Consider the following 26,066-nt stretch of genomic DNA (forward strand, 5'->3'; position numbering starts at 1 on the left):
GGCCTGGCTTAGCAGGGAACAGTATTTATATAGTCATAAAATTATAAACCCTGATTACTGATTTAAACACAAATTACTGACGGAAGTAAAGTGAGAGGATTACACAAAGGAGAAGCAAGACTTAAGTGAGGAAGGAGTGAGGCTAAAGATAGTGGTTTTTGTTATAGAACTTTTATCATCATCTGTTCTTTTAATGTGCATGTGTTAATTTGAGAAAAATTTAAAAATAGTTTAAATAAACTCAACCTTTCTTTTCTTCAAACTCATTTCCTTTTCTTAACAGGTAGGAAACAAAAAATGCCAAACATCAGGGAAAAAGATTTTACAATTCTAGGAATATGTAAGACTACTCAAATCTCAAGTCTTACTTGACTAAGTCATACGGTTCTCAAAATTAAAAACATAAATCATACTGTGCACTCCTGTTGAATACAATAAATTTAATGAGAAATCTTGTAAGCTTTAACATTATTTATATACTATTAAACTTGAGGAATGAGTATACCTTCGGGGCTTAATACTGTCATCATTATGCTAATTACATTTTAGTAGGATCAATAAGGAATTTAACATATAAAAGTGGCTAACTTTTACTGTTTTTCCTTTAGCTGACATCTAATTCTTAGGATTCCCGATTTCAACTTCCACCGAGCAGCCCTGCCTCCGTGCGGTTTACCTCAGTCAGGATATCCGCAGGAACTCCGGTGGCCATGAGGATGGTGCACAGCTGCTGCAGTAAGCCGCACTGGAACATCGCTTTCTGGCAGCTACTGGTAGCACCTGGAGGGTTGGTGGGAGACACCAGTACACGAACAAGCTGTGGAAGAAAAGAGAAAACAAAATGTGTCTTTTAAAGATTTAAAAAGTCTTGAGGGACATCACCTGTATGAGCAAGAATATCTATGCGAAGGCTTCCCTCACCTCCTCAGCCAGATCTAGGTGCTCTTCCCTCCAGGCTCTCATGGCAACAACAGTTCTGTAACAGTGCACAGTACGTTATGCCATTTACTCTGCTTTGTCTCCTTCAGGTGATTGTGAACTCCCAGAGTACAGACTGCCTCAGTCATTTTTGTATTCCGAAGAACGAGCCCAGTATTTATAACATAGTTTATATTCAATAAATGAACGAATGAATGAATGAGTAGCAGGGTGGTATATTTCTTATCAAAGTAAAGGTGAACTACCTAATTATAGAGTAGATCTGAAAACGGAGTGGCTTGAGGTGTGATAAATTCCCCTTCAACTGGAGATACTTAAAGAGAGACTAAAACTAACAACTGAAGACATGGTAAGATTTATGCATTAGGGAAGGAGTTGGCCCCATTGATTGTTAATGCTAATTAAATCCTATGGCTCTATGATCAGTCTGAACTTGAACATGAAATCTGAGAAACATAAAAAATGTCATCCCAAACATGTTCAGCACAGTTAAATCTTCAAAATAATTGTATATATATCTTGTATTTTAAAACTAGACTCATGGGTCTATGTGTGTGCAAAGCCTTATATATTAAGATCAAATGGGAAAGTTATGATAATACTTTATTAAGAGGGTTGATTAAGGGTGCCTGGGTAGCTCAGTTGGTTGGACGTCTGCCTTTGGCTCAGGTCACGATCCTAGGGTCCTGGGATTGAGCCCCAAGTTGGGCTCCCTGCTCAACAGGGAGTCTGCCACTCCCTCTCCCCCGGCCCTCCCCAGCTCACGCTCTCTCTCTCTCTCTCTCCAATAATTAAATAAAATCTTAAAAAAAAAAAAAAGAGGGTTGATTAATACACTGATGTCACTAGAGAGAGGCTTTAGGATTACCTATTGGTTTAAATCCTTCGACCTTTCCAGTTAGGCCTCCATGGCTTTTGTTTTTTTAATTTATTCCCCTCTTACCCTTACATGAATACATATATATATATATACTTAAAGCAAATACCAAGCTAGATGTCTTTTCTCCCATAAATATTTCTATATGCATCTCTAACTAAAAAAGATTTTAAAAAACATAATCATCATGCCATTACTGTACCTAACAAAATCAACAATAATTACTTAATATAATCTAATAGCAGTTGGGTATCTTTATTGATGATGTAAAAAAAGAAAAAGCAATTATCAATTCTCTAGATGGCAAAGAAGTAGGAAAAGGTGATTGAAGAAGGAGGGACTACTTAATATAAGGATAAGAAAATAAGAGAAGACTTAATAACAACATTCAAATATGTAAAATACTGTAAGGAATGGACTTGTATTTTCCCAGAGAGCAAAACAAAGGGGGAGTTTGTAGAAGTTGTATCAAGGCAGACTTTGCCTCATTATATGGATTAAGTTTTTAATAACTAGAATTACCCAAAAATGAAAAGGATTCTCTCATAAGGTAATGAGCTTCCTGAGAGTTGCTGGCAGTATCTGTCCAAAAAATGGTCTACAAGGGTATACATGCCTGTAGGAATAGGAGGCAGACTAGTCATAACACTATCATTTCAAGACAAAATTAAAATGTTTTATGACTAAAAAAATTTTTGAAAAGATGTTTCTCCCAAATTTAATCTGTAAAATCTGAATAAAATATCCTTAAGCACATTAATTTCAACTTACGGAATTTTTAATATCAATCATGATTTCAACTGCAATGATGAATAATTCCAGTTAGGACGTTATCTATCCAAATAGGACCGTTTACCACCATTTTTGATGCATTTTCATTTGGTGCATAATAGAGAACTGAAAGTACAAGCAACCCTACATAAGGCTATAAAGAAATAGCCCTGGAACAGGCTGAAAAGCAGACGATAACCTGCGGCCTATAAAATCATAAATGTATCAACTACTCAATTTTTGAGATGGAGAAGATATTAAAGTGAATTAAACTCAGCTTCTTTATTTAGACGTTTACAATCTTCAACATTTTATTCACTTTCTGTAAGTCAAGAATACTTGAAGAATCAACTTACTATGTACTTAGAATTTTTTTGCTGATACTCAGTACTCTAGTCCACATTTTTTGGGGGGTAAAATAGTACTTTACTTTTTAAACAGCGACACTTTCTTAAAAAATAATTCCTTACATAGTACCCTAAACTATAAAACACGAATGGACTCTTCCAATACTTTAAATTTTCACTGGTTGGCAGGATATATATATGTTTTTGCACATCACCAGATCCCTTCACTCTGTCTAATCACATTTTGAAAGGTACTTCTCTAGAGGAATTTCCTTTATTAAGAAAGTGGTGTTGGGCAAAGATAGCAAGCTTACTACTTAGCATCCTATTTTGAAAGTATGAAAAACTAATAGAGTCTTGAAATATGTAATTCTGACACATGAAAATAGAAATGATGAAGGGGAGAGTATAAAATAGAAAGACTCTATCCATGTTCTCCCGTTAAATATTTTCCTAACCGTTCTTAGGAATATTCTATATAGGGTAACTATAATTTATTATCTAAATCGGGACAGTTTAGAAGTGAAAGAGGACACTGTTACAGTAATTACAAAATAATACCATCCCGGCAAAATGGGGCATCTGGTCACCCTAATTATCAATCAACCCTACACAGCCAATTCCCAGGGCATGCAGCAGTATTCAGACTCTAATTACTAGAGAAACTATCCATCTAGTTTTGAGGAAAACAACTTCAGGAAGGCAGGCACAATTCAGAGATATTCAAAGACCCATAAGAATCACCAGGGAGTCAGTAAGTTGGGAGGCTAGTGTATAAACTAGAGGATTGAGAAGGAATAATAAAGGAATAAGTAAGTAAAATACTTCAAAGAATTTCATAAATTCCCTGATGCAGAAGTCATTTGGGATCCTACTGTCTTCACTTTTACTATCCATCACCACTAAGCTTTCACCGTAAAGCCTAAATAAAATTACAGGTGATGTGTCAGTTTAACCCATATCAGATTTAAAACAGTTTATTAATCTTTGGGGGCAGGCACATTATCATTCATTTCCTAGCAGTCAGTTCCTAGATCCCAGTAAATGTTTACTGAATGAATTTATTTGCTGAACATAGTATTCTGAACATTAAAGCCTTAATTGAAGAAAGCAGATTTAAAAAATTCAAATGAACACTCTTATTATTCCCTGGGTATAAAACTCATCAGGACATTCTATGTTTGGATTTGCTTTAAAATAATCCAGCAGGGCAAGAAAGGGGAATAAAAGGTGAAACAACATTGCCGGATGTTAATAATTACTGAAGCTGAGTGATGGGTGTATGTAATGGGGGTTGGGAGAGGAGGTTAATGGCCGAGGATCTCTGAGCATAACTGCAAATCTTCATATTAAAAGGTTTTTTTTCAAGCCCATGTGAAACCAACTCAATATCCTAGATTTATCAAACACAAGCAATTTTCTTTTCTTTGAAAGGAACATTGTCAAAATTCTTATCACATTTATTCTAACTACAGTATACCTGTAGCATTACGTGCAGGTTAGTCACTTTCTGTGCAGACCAGCCAGAATTTTCATCTCCAACATGAAACCAAGGTTTCATACGTTGAATATATGAGCCTTCTTTAAAAAAATTTTGATTGGAATTGTTGTTTTTTAACAAGTTTTGGAGCAAAATCAGACAATCTTCCACTACTATACCTAGGAAAAGAATGTAAAATGGAAGTGTTAAGGCTGATAAAACCCGAAGGAAAATTCAATCCCCAAACACTTTTTGCAGGGGGAGGGGGGGCAAAGGAAGAGGGAGAGAATCTTTTTTTTTTCTTTTTTTAAAGATTTTATTTATTTTAGAGAGAGACAGAGTCATGCACATGCGTGCCTGTGTGCAGGGGAGGAGCAAAGGGGGAGAGAGAGGGACCAGCAGATTTCACTCCATGCTGAGCTCAGAGCCCCAGGGGGGGCTCAATCTCATGACCCTGATATCATGACCGAGCTTGAGCTGAAATCAAGAGTCCGACACTTAACTGACTGAGTCACCCAGATCCCCTCCACCAAACACTTTTAAAAAGACAAATCTCCAAGCTCAGCATTTCTTCACTACGGCAAGGAAGAAAGCCTACTCTGACTCCTGATGACCATAGGCCACAAGTTGTGTGCTCTTTCTCAGGTCTCCACTGAGCTCTTGACCACTCTGTTCAACTACCCACTCACCTCAGTAACTTATATTTTTTCTTCAGATCCCAGATTAAACATCAAGACCTGATGACCAGGCTAGTATCACCAGCTACATGTTTTCACAAAAGCCTGCTCCTTTTATTATGCAGTATCTGTCTTCTCCACTAGATTATAATTCATAAAGACAGGAATGTGAATGCCCTCCTAGGCTACAGGGACTTACTCTATGTCCTCAGAGTAAGAGACAGAGACAAGATATCAGATCTATAAATATCAGGTCACTATTAGATGTCCGTTGAATGAATCAACCACATCTTATTTAATCTCTAAGAAGCACCTAACATCATTGTCTTGATGTCCTGCCTTGAAACTTCCTCTTCCCTTGGTTTCTAAAACACTAACTACTCTCTCTTCATTTTCCTTACAGATCTCTGGCCACTCCTCAGGCTTCCTGTCCTTCCTGGTTCCTGTTCTCCATTTATTCCTATCTCTGCTTACAACATACTATTCTACAGGGTACTTTCATCTGCACTACAGCTTACACTGTTATCATGGCTTAAAGCTTGCCAAGTGATCTCTACTTTACTAAGTGCTAGTTTGATTAAGGATGTGTTTCTTCTGTTAAAAATATGATTGATACTAGATGTTCACAGCTAGTAGGTTCCTCTGTATGGTACACACTTTTACTCCTACTAGTTGGGCTTTATGTTTACAAAAATCAGTTGCTCTTTTTATTTTTTTTAATTAACAGACTTTATTTTGGGGGCACCTGGCTGGCTCAGTTGCAAGAGCATACGACTGTTGATCTTAGGGTTGTTTGAGTTCAAGACCTTTGTTGAGTGTAGAGATCACTTAAATAAATAAAACTTAAAAAAAAAAAGACTTTATTTTTTAGAGCAGCTTAACAGTGTTTTGTAGAGAAATTTTTAACGTTAACGAAGTCCCATGTATCGACTTTTTCTTTCATGGATCATGCCTTTGGTATGGTATCTAAGAGAAAATTACTTTTGTAATTTACAAATCAACCATGCTATTGCACTAGTTATTAATTAACTATTATATAAATTGCCAAATAACAGTCCCCCCTTATCTGCAGTTTCACTTTCTGAGGTCTCACTTATCTGTGATCAAGTGCAGTCCAGAAGCAGATGGTCCTCCTCCTGATTTAGTGTCAGAAGGTTAATAATAGTAGCCTAATGCTACGTCACAATGCGTCATTCAACTTACTCCATCTCATCACATAGACATTTTATCATTTCACATCATCACGAGAAGCAAGGTGAGTACAGCACAATATTTTCAGAAACAGAGAGAATAAAATCACATTCGTACAACTTTAATTACAGTATATTGTTACAATTGTTCTATTTTATTATTAGTTGTTGTTAATCTCTTACTGTGCCTAATTTATAAATTAAACTTTATCATAGGTATGTATGTATAGGAAAAAACACTGTATATATAGGGTTTGGTACTATCTATGATTTCAGGCACCCACTGGGGGTCTTGGAATGTATTCCCTATAGATATGAGCGAATGACTATATAATAACAGAGCTATTTTTTTTTTTTAAGATTTTATTTATTTATTCGACAGAGATAGAGACAGCCAGCGAGAGAGGGAACACAAGCAGGGGGAGTGGGAGAGGAAGAAGCAGGCTCATAGCGGAGGAGCCTGATGTGGGGCTCGATCCCAGAACACTGGGATCACGCCCTGAGCAGAAGGCAGACGCTTAACCGCTGTGCCACCCAGGCGCCCCATAACAGAGCTATTTTTATAAAAACTAAGTCTTTGGCAAAACTCAATGAAAGCAAGTCATTAAGAATAGCTGTTGTTATACATAGTAATGCAAGTCTAAAAAACAAGTAATTGTAAAAACCCATAAAGATCTTGCACTTCAAAGAAATCAAAAAGCAAATCCTACATGATGTATTGTAGATGTGATGTAAGAAAGATGCAGAAAGATGATGGAAAAACTCCAACTCCAATCAGTCGACCCCTATTCGAAGAAAAGATTCTGGCCCTAACTCAAAAGATCAGTATATCAATGCGTATTTTTAAAAAATTACTACATTTAACTTGAAATAAAATGCTTAAGGTGCATATAAAAACCTCTGATTTAACCAGTCCTGATCTCTCCAAATTAGAGGCTTTCTTACCTCATGCTGCTGAACCATGTGGATCCTCACCTCCTAAGGAGGATCCACTGAATCTGTCTCTTATTCAGGACCAGAAATCTCCATTAAATAAGATCTGCCATTAGGACCATCTGAAGGCTCTGGAGGAAACAGAATGTCAAAGCCCTCACAATAACTGGCAGGCCTTCCCTCCACTGTGCAAAGTGAATTCTAGAGCTTTGAAGGCCAGCAATAGTTACAAGGAGTCACTGGAACTTATCTTAGCAATCCTAAAGACTAGCTAATTCTACCTTTCCTTAAAATTCTGTTTTCCTTGGTCATCTCTGAAAATACATACGTCGCTATCACCTATGCACTTCCATTTTCTCATCTTAGAATGCTTTATCTCCTTTCAAACTCTTTCAACATGCTACCTCAAACTCCCAAATACTGGTTAATAAAACCTACTATACCCTCAATCACTTCATGAAATGTTTTTTATTTTTTTTAAGATTTATTTATTTATTTTGGAGAGAGAGAGCTCACACAAGCAGGGGGAGGGGCAGAGAGAGGGGGAGAAGCAGACTCCCCACTGAGCAGGGAGCACGATGTAGGACTCAATCCCAAGACCCCAGGATCATGACCTGAGCCAAAGGCAGATGCTTAACTGACTGAGCCACCCAGTGCCCTGAAATGTATTTTTCTTTAAAGAAGCTGCCTTCGGTGCCTGGGTGGCTCAGTCGGTTAAGCATCTGCCTTCAGCTCAGGTCATGATCTCAGGGCCTGGGATCAAGCCCCACAGTGGGCTCCCTGCTCATCAGGGAGCCTGCTTCTCCATCTCCCTCTGCCGCTCCCCCTGCTTGTGCTCTCTATCAAATAAATAAATAAAATCTTAAAAAAAAAATAAAGAAGCTGCCTTACCCTGTAACATTCTGAAGTGCAGGCAGTTCATGCTCTCAATCCCATGTACCTTAGGGTCAGAATGTGGAATCTATGATCCTCCCAGCCCAGTGTACTTTCCAGAGACCATAGTTCCTCTGCCTTCTCATAAGATCTCCTGTTTCCTTGAGGATCAGGCCATCTGCCATACCATCTCTTACCACTCCTCATCGCAGTTATGTAACAACACCGTGGTCACTACTCTGTTCACTGAAAGCATCGCTGGCATCTTGCTCAACATCTTTCTCGACTTCCTGCTGTCACTCTTGATTTCAAAAAAATCCATTTAATACCTGGACTTCTCAGTTCCTTGGCCTCATCTTCAGAGAAAATTCTTACTCCGTTATAAAAACCTCCCATCTTTCCCGCTAAGTATTCTCAACATATCTGTTCTATGGTTTCCCTGAGACTTTCAACCCATCAACAAGTCTTCTTTCTTCCTTTTTAGGACCCCCCTCTGTCTTTCCTTTCTTCCCTATCTGACTTAGATTATATAGATCTTCATTTCTTCACTCTGTAGATAATAAACTAAGTTCTCTCATCTTAGTGTCTTTTCATAGCACCTTCTTGGAAAACATATAATTCTGTGAAAAATTAACTGCTTGGTTTTTTTCCTCTATAGCACCTAGGCAGCTGAGTACTGGAAAGGAGTGGGGAAACAGAATCACCTAATCAAGCAGTCTGCAGTGCTGTAAAATCACAGTGAAAACCCTCAATGAGGCTTTTATCCCTGCCTGGAAATCTTCCTAATTACAAGAGTCAACTAGCTCTCCTATTCTCCAAAAGACTTTTTACCTTCTTCATAATTCTTAACTGTGTCCTCCTCTTTCACTCTTAGCATATGACTCTATTTTCAATTCAACTTCCTACCACCAGCTCTGAAAAAGGACCTACATCTCCACCTGTGCCTTCCCCATTATGATGGAAGATGTGCTTCTTTTCCTATCTTAAAAACCAACTCCTACCCCCTACTCTGGATTCCATTCCTTCCTCCTTTTTTAGGTATTATGTATCACTGACTGATCATCCTCTCTCTTCCTATATCCTCCCTCTTCTCAACCTGCTTATATTGGTTGCAGTCTCTCTCATTTTAAAGAAAAAACCCTCATAGATTAAAGAAGAAGAATAATCTGATGATCTCCATAGATAGAAAAAAATCCACTAAAATTGAAGATTCATTCACGATAAAAACTCTTAGCAAAAATCAAACTTTAGTATTCTCATGAAAGTCAGCAACATTCAACTCTGTATTAAAGATTCTAATTAGCACAATAAGACAAAAAAGAAAAGTGTCAGAATTAAAAAGGAAGAAAAACGATCACTTTTATAAGTAGAAAATAGGATTGTTTACACAGAAAGCCCAATTAGAACTAATGGTTTAATAAGGTGGTTGGACACAAAATCAACATAGAAAAATCAAGTAATGACCAGTTTGAGAATGTAACAGAAAAAGATCCCATTCATATGGTAACAAAAACGGTAAGATGTCTAGGAATCAATCTAATAAAAAAAGGTGTAACACTCTTTTGTTCAACATTATAAAACATGACTCAAAGATCTAAAAAAAAATCTGAATAAATTAAGAGATAGACCTGGGTTCATGAATGGGAAAAGTCAATACACAAAGATGATAATTCTCCTTAAATTAATCTGTAAACCCAATATATTTCCAATCAAAATTCAAACGGGGGGGGCCTGGCTGGCTCATCAGTAGAGTATGTGACTCTTGATCTTGGGGTTCTAAGTTTGAGATCCGCACTGGGTTCAGAGGTTACTTAAAAAAAATACATATATACATATATTTATTTTTAATATACAAACTTGATTAGCAAACAAATTTCATTCAAATAAACAACAAAAGGGAAAGGCGTGTTAACGCAATTGAGAAGAGGGCTTCAGAATTCATTCAGATGACCAAAATATATTTCTCAGCTACTTGATCTTCATTCACAGTTTCTGAAAACCCTTCAGAGCCATAAAGGTGAAATGGGTATCCTGCTATTAATGAAGGTGATTTTGGGACCCCACCCAAAGGCGGGTGCTGGTTGCCAGGAGGACCAACCATGTGACTATAGGGTTGGAACTTTCAGTCCCCCCCAGGAATTCTCCCCACTTCCAGGAAGGAGGGAGAGGCTAGAGGCTGAACCAGCTAATGGCCAATGACTTAGTCAATCATGAATTTTTAATGAAGATTCCATAAATACCCAAGAGGACAGTTTTTTGCTCCTTTGCAGAGAGCCTCCACACTTGGGGAACCAGAATGCTTCCACGTGTCATTAAGCTGGGACCCAAGCTTCGCAAGGACAGAAGCTTCTTTGTTTAGGACCTCTCCCTGTGTATTTCCTCATCTGGCTGTTGATTCATATTCTTTAATAAACTGGTAAACATGTGTTTCTCTGAATTCTGTGAAGTAGGTCAAAAGCACAGGTAACAGCCTGGGGCTTGTGATTGGCATCTGAAGGGGGAGGGTGGAGGGCAGTCTTGTAGGACTCAACCCTCAACCTATGGAATCTGATGCTATCTGTGGATAGACAGTGTCAGAACTGAGTTGAATTCTCAAATACCCTGCTGGTATCTAACACTGGAATTGGATCCGGGAACCAAACAATATAAAAGATTTTTCCTATATTCTAATAGATAAGAGATTATTATGAGGTTTAGTAATTTAAAAAGTATGTTTTTAGTGCAGCGTGTGACAAATGGAACAGAACAGAGTACTTAGAAAGAGACCTTCACACACATGGATGTTTGACTACAAATCTCACACCATCATTCAAATGCAAAACCCATATTAATTAAATGTAGAAGACAAAACTGAAAAGCCTTTAGTAGAAGAAAATGATGAAAACACTCTTTACAACCTTGAGGTAGAGAGAAATTTTTAAAATAAGACACAAAAGCATAAACTATTTTTTAAAAAGCCAATAAATGAGGGTGCCTGGGTGGCTCAGTGGGTTAAGCATCCGACTTCAGCTCAAGTCATGATCTCAGGGTCCGGGGAATGAGCCCCACATTGGGCTCTGTGCTCAGTGGGGAGTCTGCTTGTCCCTCTGCCCCTCCCTCTCTCACTCTCTCTCAAATAAATAAATATTTTTAAAAATACAATCTTAAAAAAAAGTCAATATATGTGACTATGTTAAAATTTTAAACTTTAATAGAAACACTATAGACTAGAAAAAGATAATTGAAACATGTATAATTAACAAAGGATTAGGGGCGCCTGGGTAGCGCAGCGGTTAAGCATCTGCCTCCGGCTCAGGGCGTGATCCCAGCGTTCTGGGTTCGAGCCCCACATCAGGCTTCTCCACTAAGAGCCTGCTTCTTCCTCTCCCACTCCCCCTGCTTGTGTTCCCTCTCGCGCTGGCTGTCTCTCTCTGTCAAATAAATAAATAAAATCTTTAAAAAAAAAAAAATTAACAAAGGATTAGTATCCAGAATACATAAAGAACTCTCAGTAATCAACTGGGAAAGGAAAAACAATCTTACACTAAAAGCGCAAGCAGGTAATTCAGAGGGGTAAAAGACAAATCAACAAAATCAGATGGCATAAACACCCACGAAAATATGCTTAATCTCATTAGTTTACGAAATGAAAAGTGAAAATCTCAATGAGATACCCATCAAACTGGCAAGCAAGGATTGAAGAAATGTGAAGAAAAAGAAACCTGAAAACACTGCTGATAGATACATAAACTGATAAAGCCACTTAAGAAAGCCATTTGGCAATATGCGGTAAAGATGAAAAAAGTGTAATTCTATTTGTAGGTATACAGTGTAGAGAAACTTCATATACAAGGAGACGCATAACGACCATTCACAGTAACAGTTTATATTACCAAAAATAGATACAGCCTAATTGTCAACTCAATCAAAAAAAAACAAACAAACAGATCATAGGGGCACCTGGGTGGCTTGAGCGTTCTGTCTTCAGCTTGGTTTGTGATCTTGGGATCCTGGGATGTAGCCCTAAGTTGAGCTCCCTGCTCAGCAGGGAATCTGCCTCTCCCTCTCCCTTTGCCCTTCCCCCCTGCTTGTGCTGTCTCTCTCTCAAATAAATAAAATTAAAAAAAAAAATAGATCATAGAATATTCATACTACTGAATAATAAATAGCACTTAAAATGAATAAACTAGAGTAATATGTATCAACATGGATAAATCTCAAAAACATAAGGTTGGATAAAAAAACAGCAAGTTGTAAAATTATATTCAGAAGGATGCTTTTTATCTAGTTTGAGAACATGCAAAATAATGTTATATATGGTTTATTATGATGTGTGTGTGTGTGTGTGTGTAGAATCACACAAATACATGTTAAAAGTATAAAAACAGGGGCATCTGGGTGGCTCAGTTGGGTAAGTGCCCAACTCTTGATTTTGGCTCAGGCCACGATCTCAGGGTTGTGAGACTGAGCCTCACACTGGGCTCCACGCTCAGTGGAGAGTCTGCTTGGGATTCTCCCCCTCTCCCTCTGACCTACTCATGCATACTCTCTCTCTAAACTAAATAAATCTTTTTAAAAAAGTATAAAAACACTCACTGAATGGGAAAACAAAATCAAAATACTGTAATCTTAGGGAAGGAAGGGAGAGTAACAGTTCTACAGAGGCTTAACTTTGTTACAGTTATACAGAGAACAGTTATACGATGGACTTAACTGTGCTTTCTTTCTCAAAAATCTAAAACATGTACAGCAAATTGTAAACATTTAATAGAATTGGACGATAGATGCACTAATATTTGTTACACTATTTCTTACTGTTTTCTGTATGTTTGAAATATTTCATATGTCAACAAAAAATTTAAGAGGATAAAAAACATTCCCTGTCAACCTCCAGTTCCTATTCACTTCTCTCCCCTAACTTCTCCATATTCGTTGAATGAGTTTTCTCTACTATTATATTTTCCCATTTCTGACTCGCTCCTCTCACTGCAAAATAGATTCTGAGGCAACCACTATACACAACTGCTCTCCCCAAGGTCATCGATGATGTTCATGTCCTAAATCCCAAAGGTGTATTTCTGCCTTATCTTGTCTGACACCTGAGCAGCTTCTAACAATGCTACCCACTCCCCAGACCCTTCTACAGAGGTTTTCCTCCTGCCTCTCAGCCCTCAGTCTCTTTTACCAATAGTTGCTCCTCTACCATCCCTTAACTATTAGTATTGCTTAAGTTTTGTTTTAGCACTTCCCTTCTCACTCCTTACTCACCCTGACTCATTTTATCTTTTATCTCATTTATCTAACTTTGTTTCATCTGCCATCTATATTCTAGACACGCAAATCTTTATCTCTAGGCTGGCCCTCCCCTCCTGATTAATATGGCCAAATGTCAACTATGCTACTCAACTTGCTGATCTCAGTTCAATCAATGCAAATAAGCTAATTTTCTCTTCCAACCCCAGTGCTAGGTTTTTGGATCAACCTCTCATTAAAAACAACTAAAAACATTGAATTAAAAAACAAAAAAGTCTCAGGAGCAATGAAGAGTTTAGTTTAGCAGGCTAACACTGATAGGAAAATGGTTATCTTAGTGAGGTAAACATGCATAGATACTTTTGGCAAGGGTACATTTCTCAATCTTAAAAAATTGAAAACTTTCATTTTGACAGACTCACAGGGCAGAGAGAAAATAAATCAAAGCCAAGAGCATACACAAGGTGGGAAAGGAATCTAACAGAAAACTCTCCACTAATAAGCTGGGACTTCAAAGGGCTATATCCTCTGGGTGAGAATAACCAAAAGTTAAGTAGTCCTCACAGATCTTAGTGCCTGGGTTTGAACTGCCTGAGTGGTCTAGGAAATTTCAAACCCTAAACCTGGATTAAGTTAATCCCAGATAAACTGCATTCCCAGGGCTTGGCAGAAACTACAATGTTTTCTCTAAAAGAAATTACCTCTATCCTAGGCTTCAAATTCCTATGAATAATTCTTCTGTTAAGTAAAACATAACACCTAATCAAAGATAACCATGCACAAAGAAAACACTGTACAATGCATTAGAACCAATGGAGCAAAAGTTCCAGATCCACGAAGACTTAAAATTGGTATTATCAGACAGACACAGACTATGAAATAATTGTTTCTTGTGTTTGCAGAAATAAATAGTAAGTTGAAAATATCTGCAGGGAGGGACACTTGGGTGGTGCAGTTGGTTGGGCATCTGACTCTTAGTTTCGGCTCAGGTGGTGATCTCGGGGTTGTGGGATTGAGCCCCATTGTTGGGCTCCCCGCTCAGCACAGAGTCAGTTTGGGATTTTTTTCTCTCCCCCTCTCCCTCTGCCCCTCCCCTTGCTCTCTCTTTCTCTAGTAAATAAATAAATCTTTATTATAAAGAAAAGAAAAAAATATCTGCAGAGAAAAGGAAATTATAAAAAATTACACAGCAAGTTTTCTAAAGAACCGAACAGAACTTCCAAGAAAAGAGAAATTAAAAATTCAATAGATGTATGTTGACTAAACTTATATTTCACAAATATCAAGTCAAATCATGTTGTACACCTTAAACTTGTAGGTCAATTATGTTTCAATAAAAATGGGGGAAAAAAAATCTCTCAATAGACATGTTTAACAACAGATTACATATAGGTGAAGATGAACACCAAGCTTACTTTTGCTATGTCATTAAAATAAAAAGCTTTTGCACAGCAAAGGAAACAATCAACAAAACTAAAAGGTAACCTACAGAATGGGATATTTGCAAATGACTTATCTGGTAAAGCATTTGTATCCAAAATATATAAAGAACTATCTTATAAAACTCAATACTCCCCAAATTAATAATCCAATTAAAAAATAGAAGACATAAATAGGTATTTTTCCAAAGAAGACACACAGATGGCTAACAGAGATATGAAAAGAGGTGCTCAACATCACTCATCATCAGGGAAATACAAATCAAAACCAGGATGAGATACCACCACACACCTGTCAGAGGATGGGGGAAAGGGGAACCCTCTTACACTGTGGGAGGGAATGCAAGCTGGTAGAGCCACTCTGAAAAACAGTATGTAAGTTCCTCAAGAAGGTAAAAATAGAACTACCCTATAATCCAGCAGTTGCATTACTAGGCGTTTACCCAAAGAACACAAAAATACTAGTTCAAAAGGACACATGCACCCCAATGTTTATAGCAGCATTATCTGCAATAGCCAAACTATGGAAACAGCCCAAGTATCCACTGACTGATGAATGGAATTAGATGTGGTATATATATAATGGACTATCACTCAGCCACAAAAAAGAATGAAATCTTCCCATTTGCAACGACATGGAAGGAGCTAGAGAGTATTATGCTAAACAAAATAAGTCAAAGTAAGACAAATACCGTATAATGTCACTCATATGTGGAATTTAAGAAACAAAACAGACGAGAACGGGGAAAAAAAAAGAGAGAGGCAAACCAGAGACTCTTAACTACAGAGAACAAACTGATGGTTACCAGAAGGAAGGTGGGCAGGGGGATGGGTTAAATAGGTGGTGGGATTAAGGAGGGCACTTGTGATGAGCACTGGGTGTTGTATGGAAGTATTGAATCACTACATTGCACATCTGAAACTAATATTACACTGTATATTAACTAACTGGAATTTAAATAAAAACTTAAAATAGTAATAAAAAAAATGTAGGTGAAGAAAGAATTGATGAAATAGATAACAGGTCAGAAATAATAAACCAGAATAATGCCTGGAAAGACAAAAAGACAGAAAACACAGAAGAGAAAGTAAAATAAAGTGAGAGTCAAATCAGATGACAGAGAATTGATTCTGAGTTTAGAAAGATGGAAGAAAATGTGTTTGAAGAGAGATAGCTGAGGTTTTCTGGAAATGATTTAAGACACCAACCTAGATTCCAGAAGCCTAACAAATATCAAATAGGATAAATAAAAAGAAATCCATACCCACAAACCATAATGAAAGAAAGAATATCAAGTATGAGTCCTCATTTCTCCCTCTAATCGCATTCCCTAAAAGTTAACAATTTAGTGAGGAATCTCTTCAAATCACTCTCCTCATACTGTACCTCCATCACTGTTCCCCTCTTCTGTAATAATGTCCAGTAGTCTCTCAAAAGCATTTTCAAAAGCAACAATTTTCTGGATTGCTCCATTGCTTCTTGTTAGTGCCTGCAGTAGTAACACACCCTTAGGAGAAAAAAAGATAATGTTTAGTAGAGAACAACTTTTAGAAGACATTTAAAAACCACAGAATTTTAGAAGTGCAGGAATTTCACAAGTTTAACTCTTTCATTTTATAGATGGGGGAAAAAAGGACAGAGAAGGAGAGCAATATGCCGCCCCAAGATTATAGATCTCAAAGGGACGGAGCCTAGACAAGGAGTCTACCAACTCCTAATTCCATTATCTTTTCACTGCACCATGTAAATACACAACAATTCTTACATATTCATCTATCATTACTTAGCTTTAATTGTGGCCTAAGAGAGCTGGGCATAATTATATGTCTCAGGAATGCTTCTGTATATGCTTCACACTAGCGATAGTATGAAACTGTGAATTCAATAATATAAATCTGCCAACATCATCACATTCTGGCAGACAAAGTTCCTATTTTCCTGTAATTATCTGGCCCCTAAATTCCCAAGACTTGATTCTAAGTCGATAGAAAAAGATGCATAAAACAATTCACAGTAGTCTTTGTTTCTGATTCTTAGTTTTTCTCAGCTCCTTTAAGCTGGATTTAGTTTATATTCTGCAACCTCTTCATTATCATTCAAGAAAAACTCAGTTACTCTTTTCTGTTTATTTCACCATTAAATAACAAGTATTTTGTAGCAATACCATTTGCTATTTCCTTGAAATAGCATTTTCTATAAAAAATGGTATTTTTTAGGAAAAAAGCAGGTATTACTTAAGAGAAGGAAGAATAGCAAAGGGGTAGTTCAGAAGTCCTAAAAAGGCAAATTAGCTTATTGAGTAGATAAGCAGTCACATAAGACTTAAAAAAAAAAAAGAAAAGAAAAGAAAAAAAAAGCCTATGGCCTTACTAGACTTGCTCTACTCATTCTCGGGTCAAATCTCAACAATGAGATGAGAGAACGGCAAAAGCAGTTATTTTTGGGTGTCAAATTCTCCCACTTAGTGTTGCCAACTCCGGTTTAAATGCTACCAAACCGGGGAAGGAATACAGTAGAAAGAACACTAAAGCTCTGAGTTAGATAAAGTGGGTTTTAGAAATGGTTGTCCTACGTACTAGTTGTACAATCTTAAGCAAATTACATAAATTCTGAGTCTCAGTATACCCATACGTAAAACAAGAATAATACCTTTGTTACAGGATTTTTATTTGAAGTAAAGGAGATAAAATAACTTCTCTGGAAGCTACCAGGTTTATATGTATATAGTACTTATATTTTAAGTTCTCAACACATGTTCATTTATTTTTCCTGATTATACAGAGATACATTGCTCTAATCAAATACACCCACTAAAATGCTATTAAGAATGAAAGTATACTCACCAGTCATTTAAAGTAAGTGGACACCACGTCCTTACTTTAAAAACTGGTTATTAAAGGCATTTATTTATTTATTCTGCTTTTCATGTATGAACTATATTTCAGGGTAACAAATTAGACTACTTGACGAGTAAAGTTCTTTGCAGAAGATTATAGCTTAATAAATGTGAAATAATGACAGAATTATAGAAATCATCATTTTGCAACTCTTCACAAAATAACTGATTAAGACAATGATCATTAATGGATGGTCAGATGTAACTGATGAATCCGATGTAAGTTGATAGACAATTTACAACGGAGAGATCCAAGTCAAATCCACTGATGACTGAAAGTGACGCAGCCAGATATTACACGTTTCCTCATGTGTTACAAAATTCAGTTCACTGCATCATCTAGGAAATATCCTAGCAAAAATGTGAACCAAAACCTAATCAAGCCCTTTAGATAAGGGAACAGACAGAACAATCAAATAGTAAGAGAACCTTGTCTGGACCCCGATTTGAAAAAACCAACTGTAAAAGATAAATGGAAAACCTGAATACGTAACGGTTATCTTATTGAAACTGAGGACTAAGACATCATTGTTAACTTGTTAAATGTGATAATGGCATTATAGTTATATCAGGATATACATATATAGTATGTATATGGAAGTATGTAATGGTGAAATTATACTGATTGTTTCAATGCTTTTAAATATTCCAGTCAAAAATAAAGGACAGTGGTGAGAGGAGGGGTAGATGAAACAATATAAGAAAATCTTGAAAACTGATGGGTGTAGGGGACAGGTTTGTCTGTGCTCTCTCTACTTTTGTATGTGTCTACATTTCTCATAATAAAAAATTAAAGAATGGAATTATAGTCTATCACTTAGGAGTGAGCACATACTTAACTCCTGAGTTTTTCAATCCTTCTTGCTAATTTTTAAGCACTAAGTAACATACATAAATAGGATAGTGTCGGTGCATCTATGGTAAATGACCAACTAATTCTCTAATCCAGATCAAAATTAATGTTTCAAATATAAAACAAAGTGGGGCTAAAAATCTTTACTGATATGCACCCAGGGAGGCTAGTCAATGTTGACAACTATCATTGAGTACAATTAGAAAGTTGATTAAACAGAAAAAAAGAAAATTATTTTTAAAGAAGAATAAAAAAAGAAAAAGACACAAGAAGGCAAAAGGGTAGTATATTGTTCCAGGCAATCACAGAGTGCCAATAAGAACTACGAGAGGTACCATTTAGTTGCCTCTGGTCGCTGGTGTCAACTGAGGTGTATTATGTTGTGTTATATTACATAATGTTATGATAGTAATTAGCCACAAAAAATTCAAATGAACAGGTTTACTAAACCCAAAAAAGGACAGCTGTAAAACACAAAAACCAAGAATCTAGAAGTTAAAAAAATATATAACTTAATCCCTAATCATAAAATTAATGAAAAGCAACATAGAGAATCATCTTATTTGTCTCAAATAAAAATTGAGAAAAAGGTGGGGTACAGTGTGGCTCAGATGGTTAAGCGTCCGACTTTCTATCTCAGCTCAGGTCTTGATCTCAGGGTCATGAGTTCAAGTCCCACACTGGGCTCTGTGCTGGGCTTGAAGCCTACCTTAAAAAACAATAAGAAAAAAACCCAAAAGGGGCGCCTGGGTGGCACAGCGGTTAAGCGTCTGCCTTCGCGTGATCCCGGCGTTACGGGATCGAGCCCCACATCAGGCTCCTCTGCTATGAGCCTGCTTCTTCCTCTCCCACTCCCCCTGCTTGTGTTCCCTCTCTCACTGGCTGTCTCTATCTCTGTCGAATAAATAAATAAAATCTTAAAAAAAAAAAAAAAAAAAACCCAAAAAACAAAAAAAATTGAGAAAAAGGTTGAGAGCAGGAAAAAAGAGTAGGGTTAAAAGAAATGTCATATTTAAAAACCAAGCTAATACAGTTATACACACACACACACACAAATTCTATCTGAAATGAAAATAAATCATAATGATACTAATAACAATCCATGGTGAGAGAATCTCCTCATTAAATCGTTACTATGGTGGGGTGCTTGGCTGGCTCAGTTAGTGGAACATGTGACTCTTGATTTCACGGTTGTAAGTTTGAGCCACATGTTGGGTGTAGAGATTACTTTAAAATAAAATCTTAAAAAAAGAAAAAGAGGTAAATAAATAAATAAATTATAAAATAAAATAGAATCGAAAATTAAAAAAAAAAAAAGATTTGTATGGTATCATCTTATTTATACTGAGGGCCAAGAGAAGAACAGAACAACATCAAGTTTAAGATATATAGTGATATTTTCGTGAAGGAAAGATGTTCAAAATTCCTAAGTAGATGGGATTTAAGACTTGTCTTAAAAGAATAATAGTTTTAAAAATGTCCCTCTCAAGAGTTACATTACTATATTATTTCACCCCTTATAATACTGCATTGACATACATACTACAAAATGTTAAATACAAAGTTAAAAAAAAAACAGTGTATGTGAACTAGAAGTCAAGAGCACTTCACTTGTGTCTCTGCTTTGCAACTAACCAGTTGTGAGGCTAAGAGCAAACCAAATGGTATTTACTAGCAGTTAGGATGAGAAAGGCACAGGCCAGTTACCATATATACAAAGATGAATAGACATCACTAACAACAAATCATTTGGTTTCCATGAGTCTTTGGCTTCTCAGTGTTAAAATGGAGAATGGATTAACCTGATATGCTCTCTTAGCTCTAGAAGTTAATTTTAAAAGGATTTTTCCAATTGTTGTCTAAAGTATTACAGTCTAGGCGTGCCTGGCTGGCTCAATTGGTGGAGCGGAAGACTCTTGATCTCAGGGTTGTGAGTTCAAGCCCCACACCAGGTATGAAGATTACTTAAAAATAAAATCTTTAAAAGCATTAAAAAAAAAAAAAGTATTACAGTCTTGATCAAGTTGTAGATAACAACCAGAAAAATGTTCAAACAACAAAAAAATACCACACCAATACAATATATTCAAACTTATATGCAAATAATAAAATAAATCAGAATGGAAAATAACTCCAGAGCAAATCATGCTCTATAGTTGAATGAAGATTACAAGGAAAATCCTTTGAAATCCATACTCAATCAAATGAGAGTGAGGATTCCAAATGCAATGCAACATATACGATGTTTAATGTTCAATGTTTACACAGTTCAATGTCTGGGGATGTTTCCTTTACTCTTTTTGGTGTCAGTATAACCTTTCAAAAAAAGATGGAAGAAATCCTAAACTTGTGGAAAGCAGAAATTTGAATATGAAAATCATCTGTCTACACCAAAATACGGATAGGCAGGAAACGAAGAAATAAAATGGTCTTGTAACTTAAAAAGGTCTGAAAGATTGGCCAATACCCCCAATTTCCAAATCTAACTTCTTATGACACTGAATAAGGATCAACAAAGATTTCATTTACAAGAGAGGGGGGAGAAAAGTTGCATATTCTTAGACTTATTTTTCGAATTTAACTTACATCATTACGTATAACTTCCCTGGAATCCGCTAATAAGTCCATCAATCTTGAAACACCTAGAACATATAACCATGTGAAAAACAGTGGCAGATCAAAATACAAATAGCGATTTTTAAATTATACAATTTATTAACACATCATTTCAGTCTCCCTCTTTAGGAATGATCCTCACTTTTAAATCAAAATTATTTGAGGAAGATGAGTCACTTACCCATGGGACTGACTAAAATAATTTGCTGCACCTGAGGTCCTAGTTGTTTTAAAAGAGAAGTAAGAAGCTTCACAGCAGGCCAGCGGACATGGAAATCAAACTCCTGCAATATAAGAATTTAAAATATTTTTAAGAAAAACATTTCTTTCAACTAACAGTGGTACCAAAAACTACAAACATAGTTTAGCAAACTTTAAAAAGTAATTTAAGAAATAAAAAGAAAATAGTTAATATAAATTGATTAAACCATTCCTGCCTAGGTAAAATAAAAATGGAAAAAAGCAGACAATATTTTAACAAATTATACAGTCCTTAAAACATGCATGTGAATCTCTTGCAATGATACAACAAATTTCACGACCTTAAAAAGGTATGTATATGTTGCTTCCTCAATAACACCCAAAAAGGCAAAAAAAAAAAAAAAAAAAAAGCTTATTAAGATGACAAAAGTAGAAGATTCTTTATTTACCTCCAATAAAGATAACAGGAGAGTGACATTTTCTTGCTGCTTAATGAAAATTTCTGTAAACTGGCTTCCCAAATCCTCACTCTGTCTCGTGGAATTTTCTTCTGTAATATTCAAAGATAAAGTACTTCAATATGATGCTATGTTATTTTAAAGTACCCTTTTTGTTGAGGGAGCTAAGCAGAAATGGTAATTTTCTTAGAACAGTGTGGCTGGCAGTGATAGCACAATTATGCTGAAAAGCTTATCCTTAAATAACTTTAAATGTCATTTAAATAAACAGTTATTCTTTAAATGTTTAAATATGATATTCAAAGAAAAGACATCTAAATTCCCACATCTTTCCAAAGACATTTTTAGGTTAAACTTCTAATTAGGGTACAAGGGAGCTTAGTAGAGTGATGGCGATATTCTACCTCAAATATGATCGTGATTACACTATGGCACACATATGCCAAAACACATAGGACTATACAACCACAAAGAGTAAATTTCACTGTGTATAAATCATACCTCAAAATCACCCTCCCCCTGAAAACATTATTGAACACAGAGTCCTTGTTGACTGTTAGTGTTACTGTATTAAATAATTTAATTATAAAATTAAACAAATCATCTGCATATTCTTCAGTATTTTTTCACAAAATTAACATACATATACTATAAAGTTGATTGTCAATAAAATCAGAATTTAACATTTAATTTTAATTCATTCCTTAGAAGATTTTATAATTGTCCTTAAGACTTAACAGTCTTGAGATTAAACTATGTATTGTTTCAATGTCAAAAAAATGTAAAGGACCACTAAAAACTAAAGCAATGATTACCAAAGCAAATTATCATTTAAAATCTGCCTATGCTATATATGCAATGTAGAGAGTACAAATATACTACTCCCCATATCCGCACCCACGCCAGACACACCTAATCCTTTTCTACATATGGCTCCAGGCAATGACTATAAATCAATGGAGCTGGCGGTCAAGATCCCTCAAATAGTTCTTTTCTAATGTGAGATTTTAATATTAATATAGCTTAGAAATGGAAAAAACCCAGATGATAGGAAAGCAAGCAATCCAACAGTGACAGTGATGATCACATCTAATTATTTGAAGAAAAAAGAAGAGAGCAAAAGTAGAAGTGTTTTTCAATACTAAGTACTCAAATACGCTGGGTTTACCCTTCAGAAACTTTAGGAAATATTTCTCTTATCATCTCATGTCAGTAAAGAATTAAATGTTTCCAGCCTTCAAACTACATTACTTACAAAATACTTCAGTTTTAAAAGGATTATTCTGGCAGCTGTGCTGAGAACAGAATATCAGGGGAACAAGGGAAATAGGGAGACAATCAATAGAGACAACAGGGAAGCAATAATCGAGGAAAGGAGTGAAGATAGCGTAGACTTAGTGGTAATAATTTTTATGAAATTTTTTATGAAATTTGGAATTTACTGAGATGAAAAACACTGTGAAGAAGCAAGCTGAGAGTACAGAGAGAAGTTTCATTTTGACATGTCAAGTATGAGACACGTTATAAAGATTTGAGCAGAAATACCAAGTAATAAGCAGTTAGATAAACCCATGGTTACATAGGTGCCATTGGAGAAGTCTGGGTTGGACATACACATGAGTGGTAAACATATAAATGATACTTAAAGTCACAAAACTGGATGATAAAGAGCATCTATAAAATACTTTCAGCTAACATCATACTTAATGGTGAAAGACTGAATGCTTTCCACTTGAGATCAGTAAAGAGCCAAGAATATCTACTTTTACCACTTCTAGTCAATATTGTGATCTGGCGATCTTAGTGCCATAAGGCAGAAAAAAGAAATAAAAGGCATATAGATTGGAAAGGAAGAAATAAAACTGTCTTTATTTACAGGCGATATATTTATGTAAAAAATCCTATGAAATCTATAAAAAAGCTATTAGAACTAGTAAGTGAGGTTAGCAAAATTATGGGATAAAAGGTCAATATACAAACTTAACCACATTTCTACATACTAGCAATGAACAATTAGAAACTGAAATTTAAAAAACAGTACTACTTAAAATAGCACCAGAAATTATTAAAGATTTAGGGATAAATTTGACAAGAGATGTATAAGAATCATGCTTTGAGGAGGTGCCTGGGTGGCTCAGATGGTTAAGCATCTGCCCAGGCTCAGGGTCCTGGGATCAAGCCCCACATCGGACTCCCTGCTCCTAGAGGACCTGCCTCTCCTTTTCCCTCTGCCTGCTGCTCCCCCTGCTTGTGTGTGCTCTCTCTGTCAAAAAAATAAATAAAATCTTAAAAAAACACAAACAAACAGGATTATGCTTTGAAAACTCCAAAATGGCATTGAAAGAAATTAAAGGAAGACCTAAATAAATATATTACTGTGCTCTTATATTAGAAGGTGCAATAGTGTTAAGATGTCCATTTTTCTCAAATCAATCAACAGATTGAACAGAATCTGAATCAAAATCTCAGTCAGCCTTTTTTGGTAGAAATTGACAAACTGATTCTAAGATTGATAAGGGAATGCAAAGAACCTAAAAGAGCCAAGAGGACTTTGAAAAAGAACAAAGTTGGAGGATTTACACATCAACATTTCAAGATTTATTATAAAGCTATAGTAATCAAGACAGTATCCTATTGGTAGAAGGACAGACCAATAAAATACAAAGTCCAGAAATTATTAGTTCAAAATGGATCATAGACCTAAGTGCAAAACTAGAAACCACAGACCTAATCACAGGAGTTAAAACTACAAAACTTTAAAAAGAAAACATAGGAGAAAATCTTAGTGATTTTAAGTTTGGCAAAGATTTCATAAAAAGGAAACAGTCTAATTATAAAAGAAAAAAATCAATAAACTGGACTTAAAATGTAAAACTTTTGCTCTTTAAAATACAATGTTAGGAAAATCACAGACTAGAAGAAAATATTTGTGAAGTAAACACTTCAAAGGCCTTGTATCTAGAATAGATAAGGAATTCTTACAACTCAAGTATAAGATTAAAAAAAAAAAAACAGTAAAAATGAACAAAAGATTTGAATAAACACTTCGCCGAAGAAGAAAGTTATATGGATGACCGAAAAAACACAAGGAAAGTTGTTCAATATTATTATTATATTATTCATTACAAAATTAAAACTACCGTGAGATACTATTTCACACCTATTAGAATGGCTAAAATTTTAAAAGACTGACCATATCAGGTATTGGAGAGGATGTGAAGGGCCTGGAACTCTCATATACTCTCATACACATTCCAGTGGGCATGTAAAATGGTACAAGTACTTTGAAAAAAGTTTGGCAAATTTCTTATAAAGCTAAATATACACCTATTATATTCCTTAGCCATTGTACTCCTAGGTTTTTACTGAAGAGAAATGAAAACATATGTCCACACAAAGACTTGTATATGAATGTTTACAATAGCTTTACATGTAACAGCTAAAAACTAGAAACAACCCAAATGCCCACCAAGGGGGCAATGAACTAACAAACTGCTATATATTTATAAAACAGAATACTACTCAACAATTTTTAAAAAATGAAATATTGATATAAACATGGATGAAAATCAAAATAATTGTTGTGGGAAAGAAGATAGACCCCCCCCAAAAAAAACCAAGAAGAAAGTATATACTGTATGATCTCATTTATAAAAAATTCTAGAAAAATGCAAAGTAATCCACAGTGATAAAAGCAGATGTGTGAATAAATGGGGGCTAGGAGGAGGGACTGATTACAAACGAGCACAAAGGAACTTTCAGATATGTTCATTATTTTGGTGGTGGTGGTGATGGTTTCATCGGTTTATACATGTCGAAACTCATCATATTGTACATTTATATATGTGCAATCATTATATTTCAATTATACTTCAAGAAAGCTGTCCTGGGGCACCTGGGTGGCTCAGTGGGTTATGCGTATCTTGATTTCGGCTCAGGTCATGATCTTGGGGCCTTAGGATGGAGCCCTGCCTCAGGCTTGGGATTTTCTACCTCTCCCTCCCCTTTTGTCCACCCTCACCCCCCGCAACTTGTACTCTCTCACATGCATGTGTGCTCTCCCTCTCAAATAAATACATAAAATCAAATCTTAAAAAAAAAAAAAGAAAACAAAAAAGAAAGCTGTTGTGAGGGAGAAGAAATCCGAATCTTGTTTTTATTTCAGTGGTGCGAATATGGTGGAGAGTAAAAACTCAACTAGTAATATAAAACTCAAGACAGTAATATATGGGAGTGAAGCAGGCTGGGTGTAAGACAACAGGAAGGCTGGAGAGTATATGCCC

The 26,066-nt window shown here is 35.9% G+C and overlaps 1 protein-coding gene across 2 annotated transcripts in view; it reads right to left on the reverse strand.

The window, feature by feature from the left end:
- USO1 (USO1 vesicle transport factor) overlaps window positions 1–26,066 on the reverse strand; it is an 86,298-nt gene that overhangs the window by 22,500 nt on the left and 37,732 nt on the right. For both annotated transcript variants that reach the window (XM_008693227.2, XM_040625361.1), the window contains exons 5-10: window positions 21,775–21,875; window positions 21,306–21,408; window positions 21,095–21,150; window positions 16,146–16,266; window positions 4,415–4,593; window positions 677–817 (exon numbers count right to left, since the gene is read on the reverse strand). In XM_008693227.2, the coding sequence (XP_008691449.1) occupies window positions 677–817; window positions 4,415–4,593; window positions 16,146–16,266; window positions 21,095–21,150; window positions 21,306–21,408; window positions 21,775–21,875 (701 nt within the window). The remainder of the gene's footprint in view (window positions 1–676; window positions 818–4,414; window positions 4,594–16,145; window positions 16,267–21,094; window positions 21,151–21,305; window positions 21,409–21,774; window positions 21,876–26,066) is intronic.

Source organism: Ursus maritimus, unplaced genomic scaffold (assembly GCF_017311325.1).
Source record: "Ursus maritimus isolate PB19 unplaced genomic scaffold, ASM1731132v1 scaffold_8, whole genome shotgun sequence".
Taxonomy (NCBI): Eukaryota; Metazoa; Chordata; class Mammalia; order Carnivora; family Ursidae; genus Ursus; species Ursus maritimus.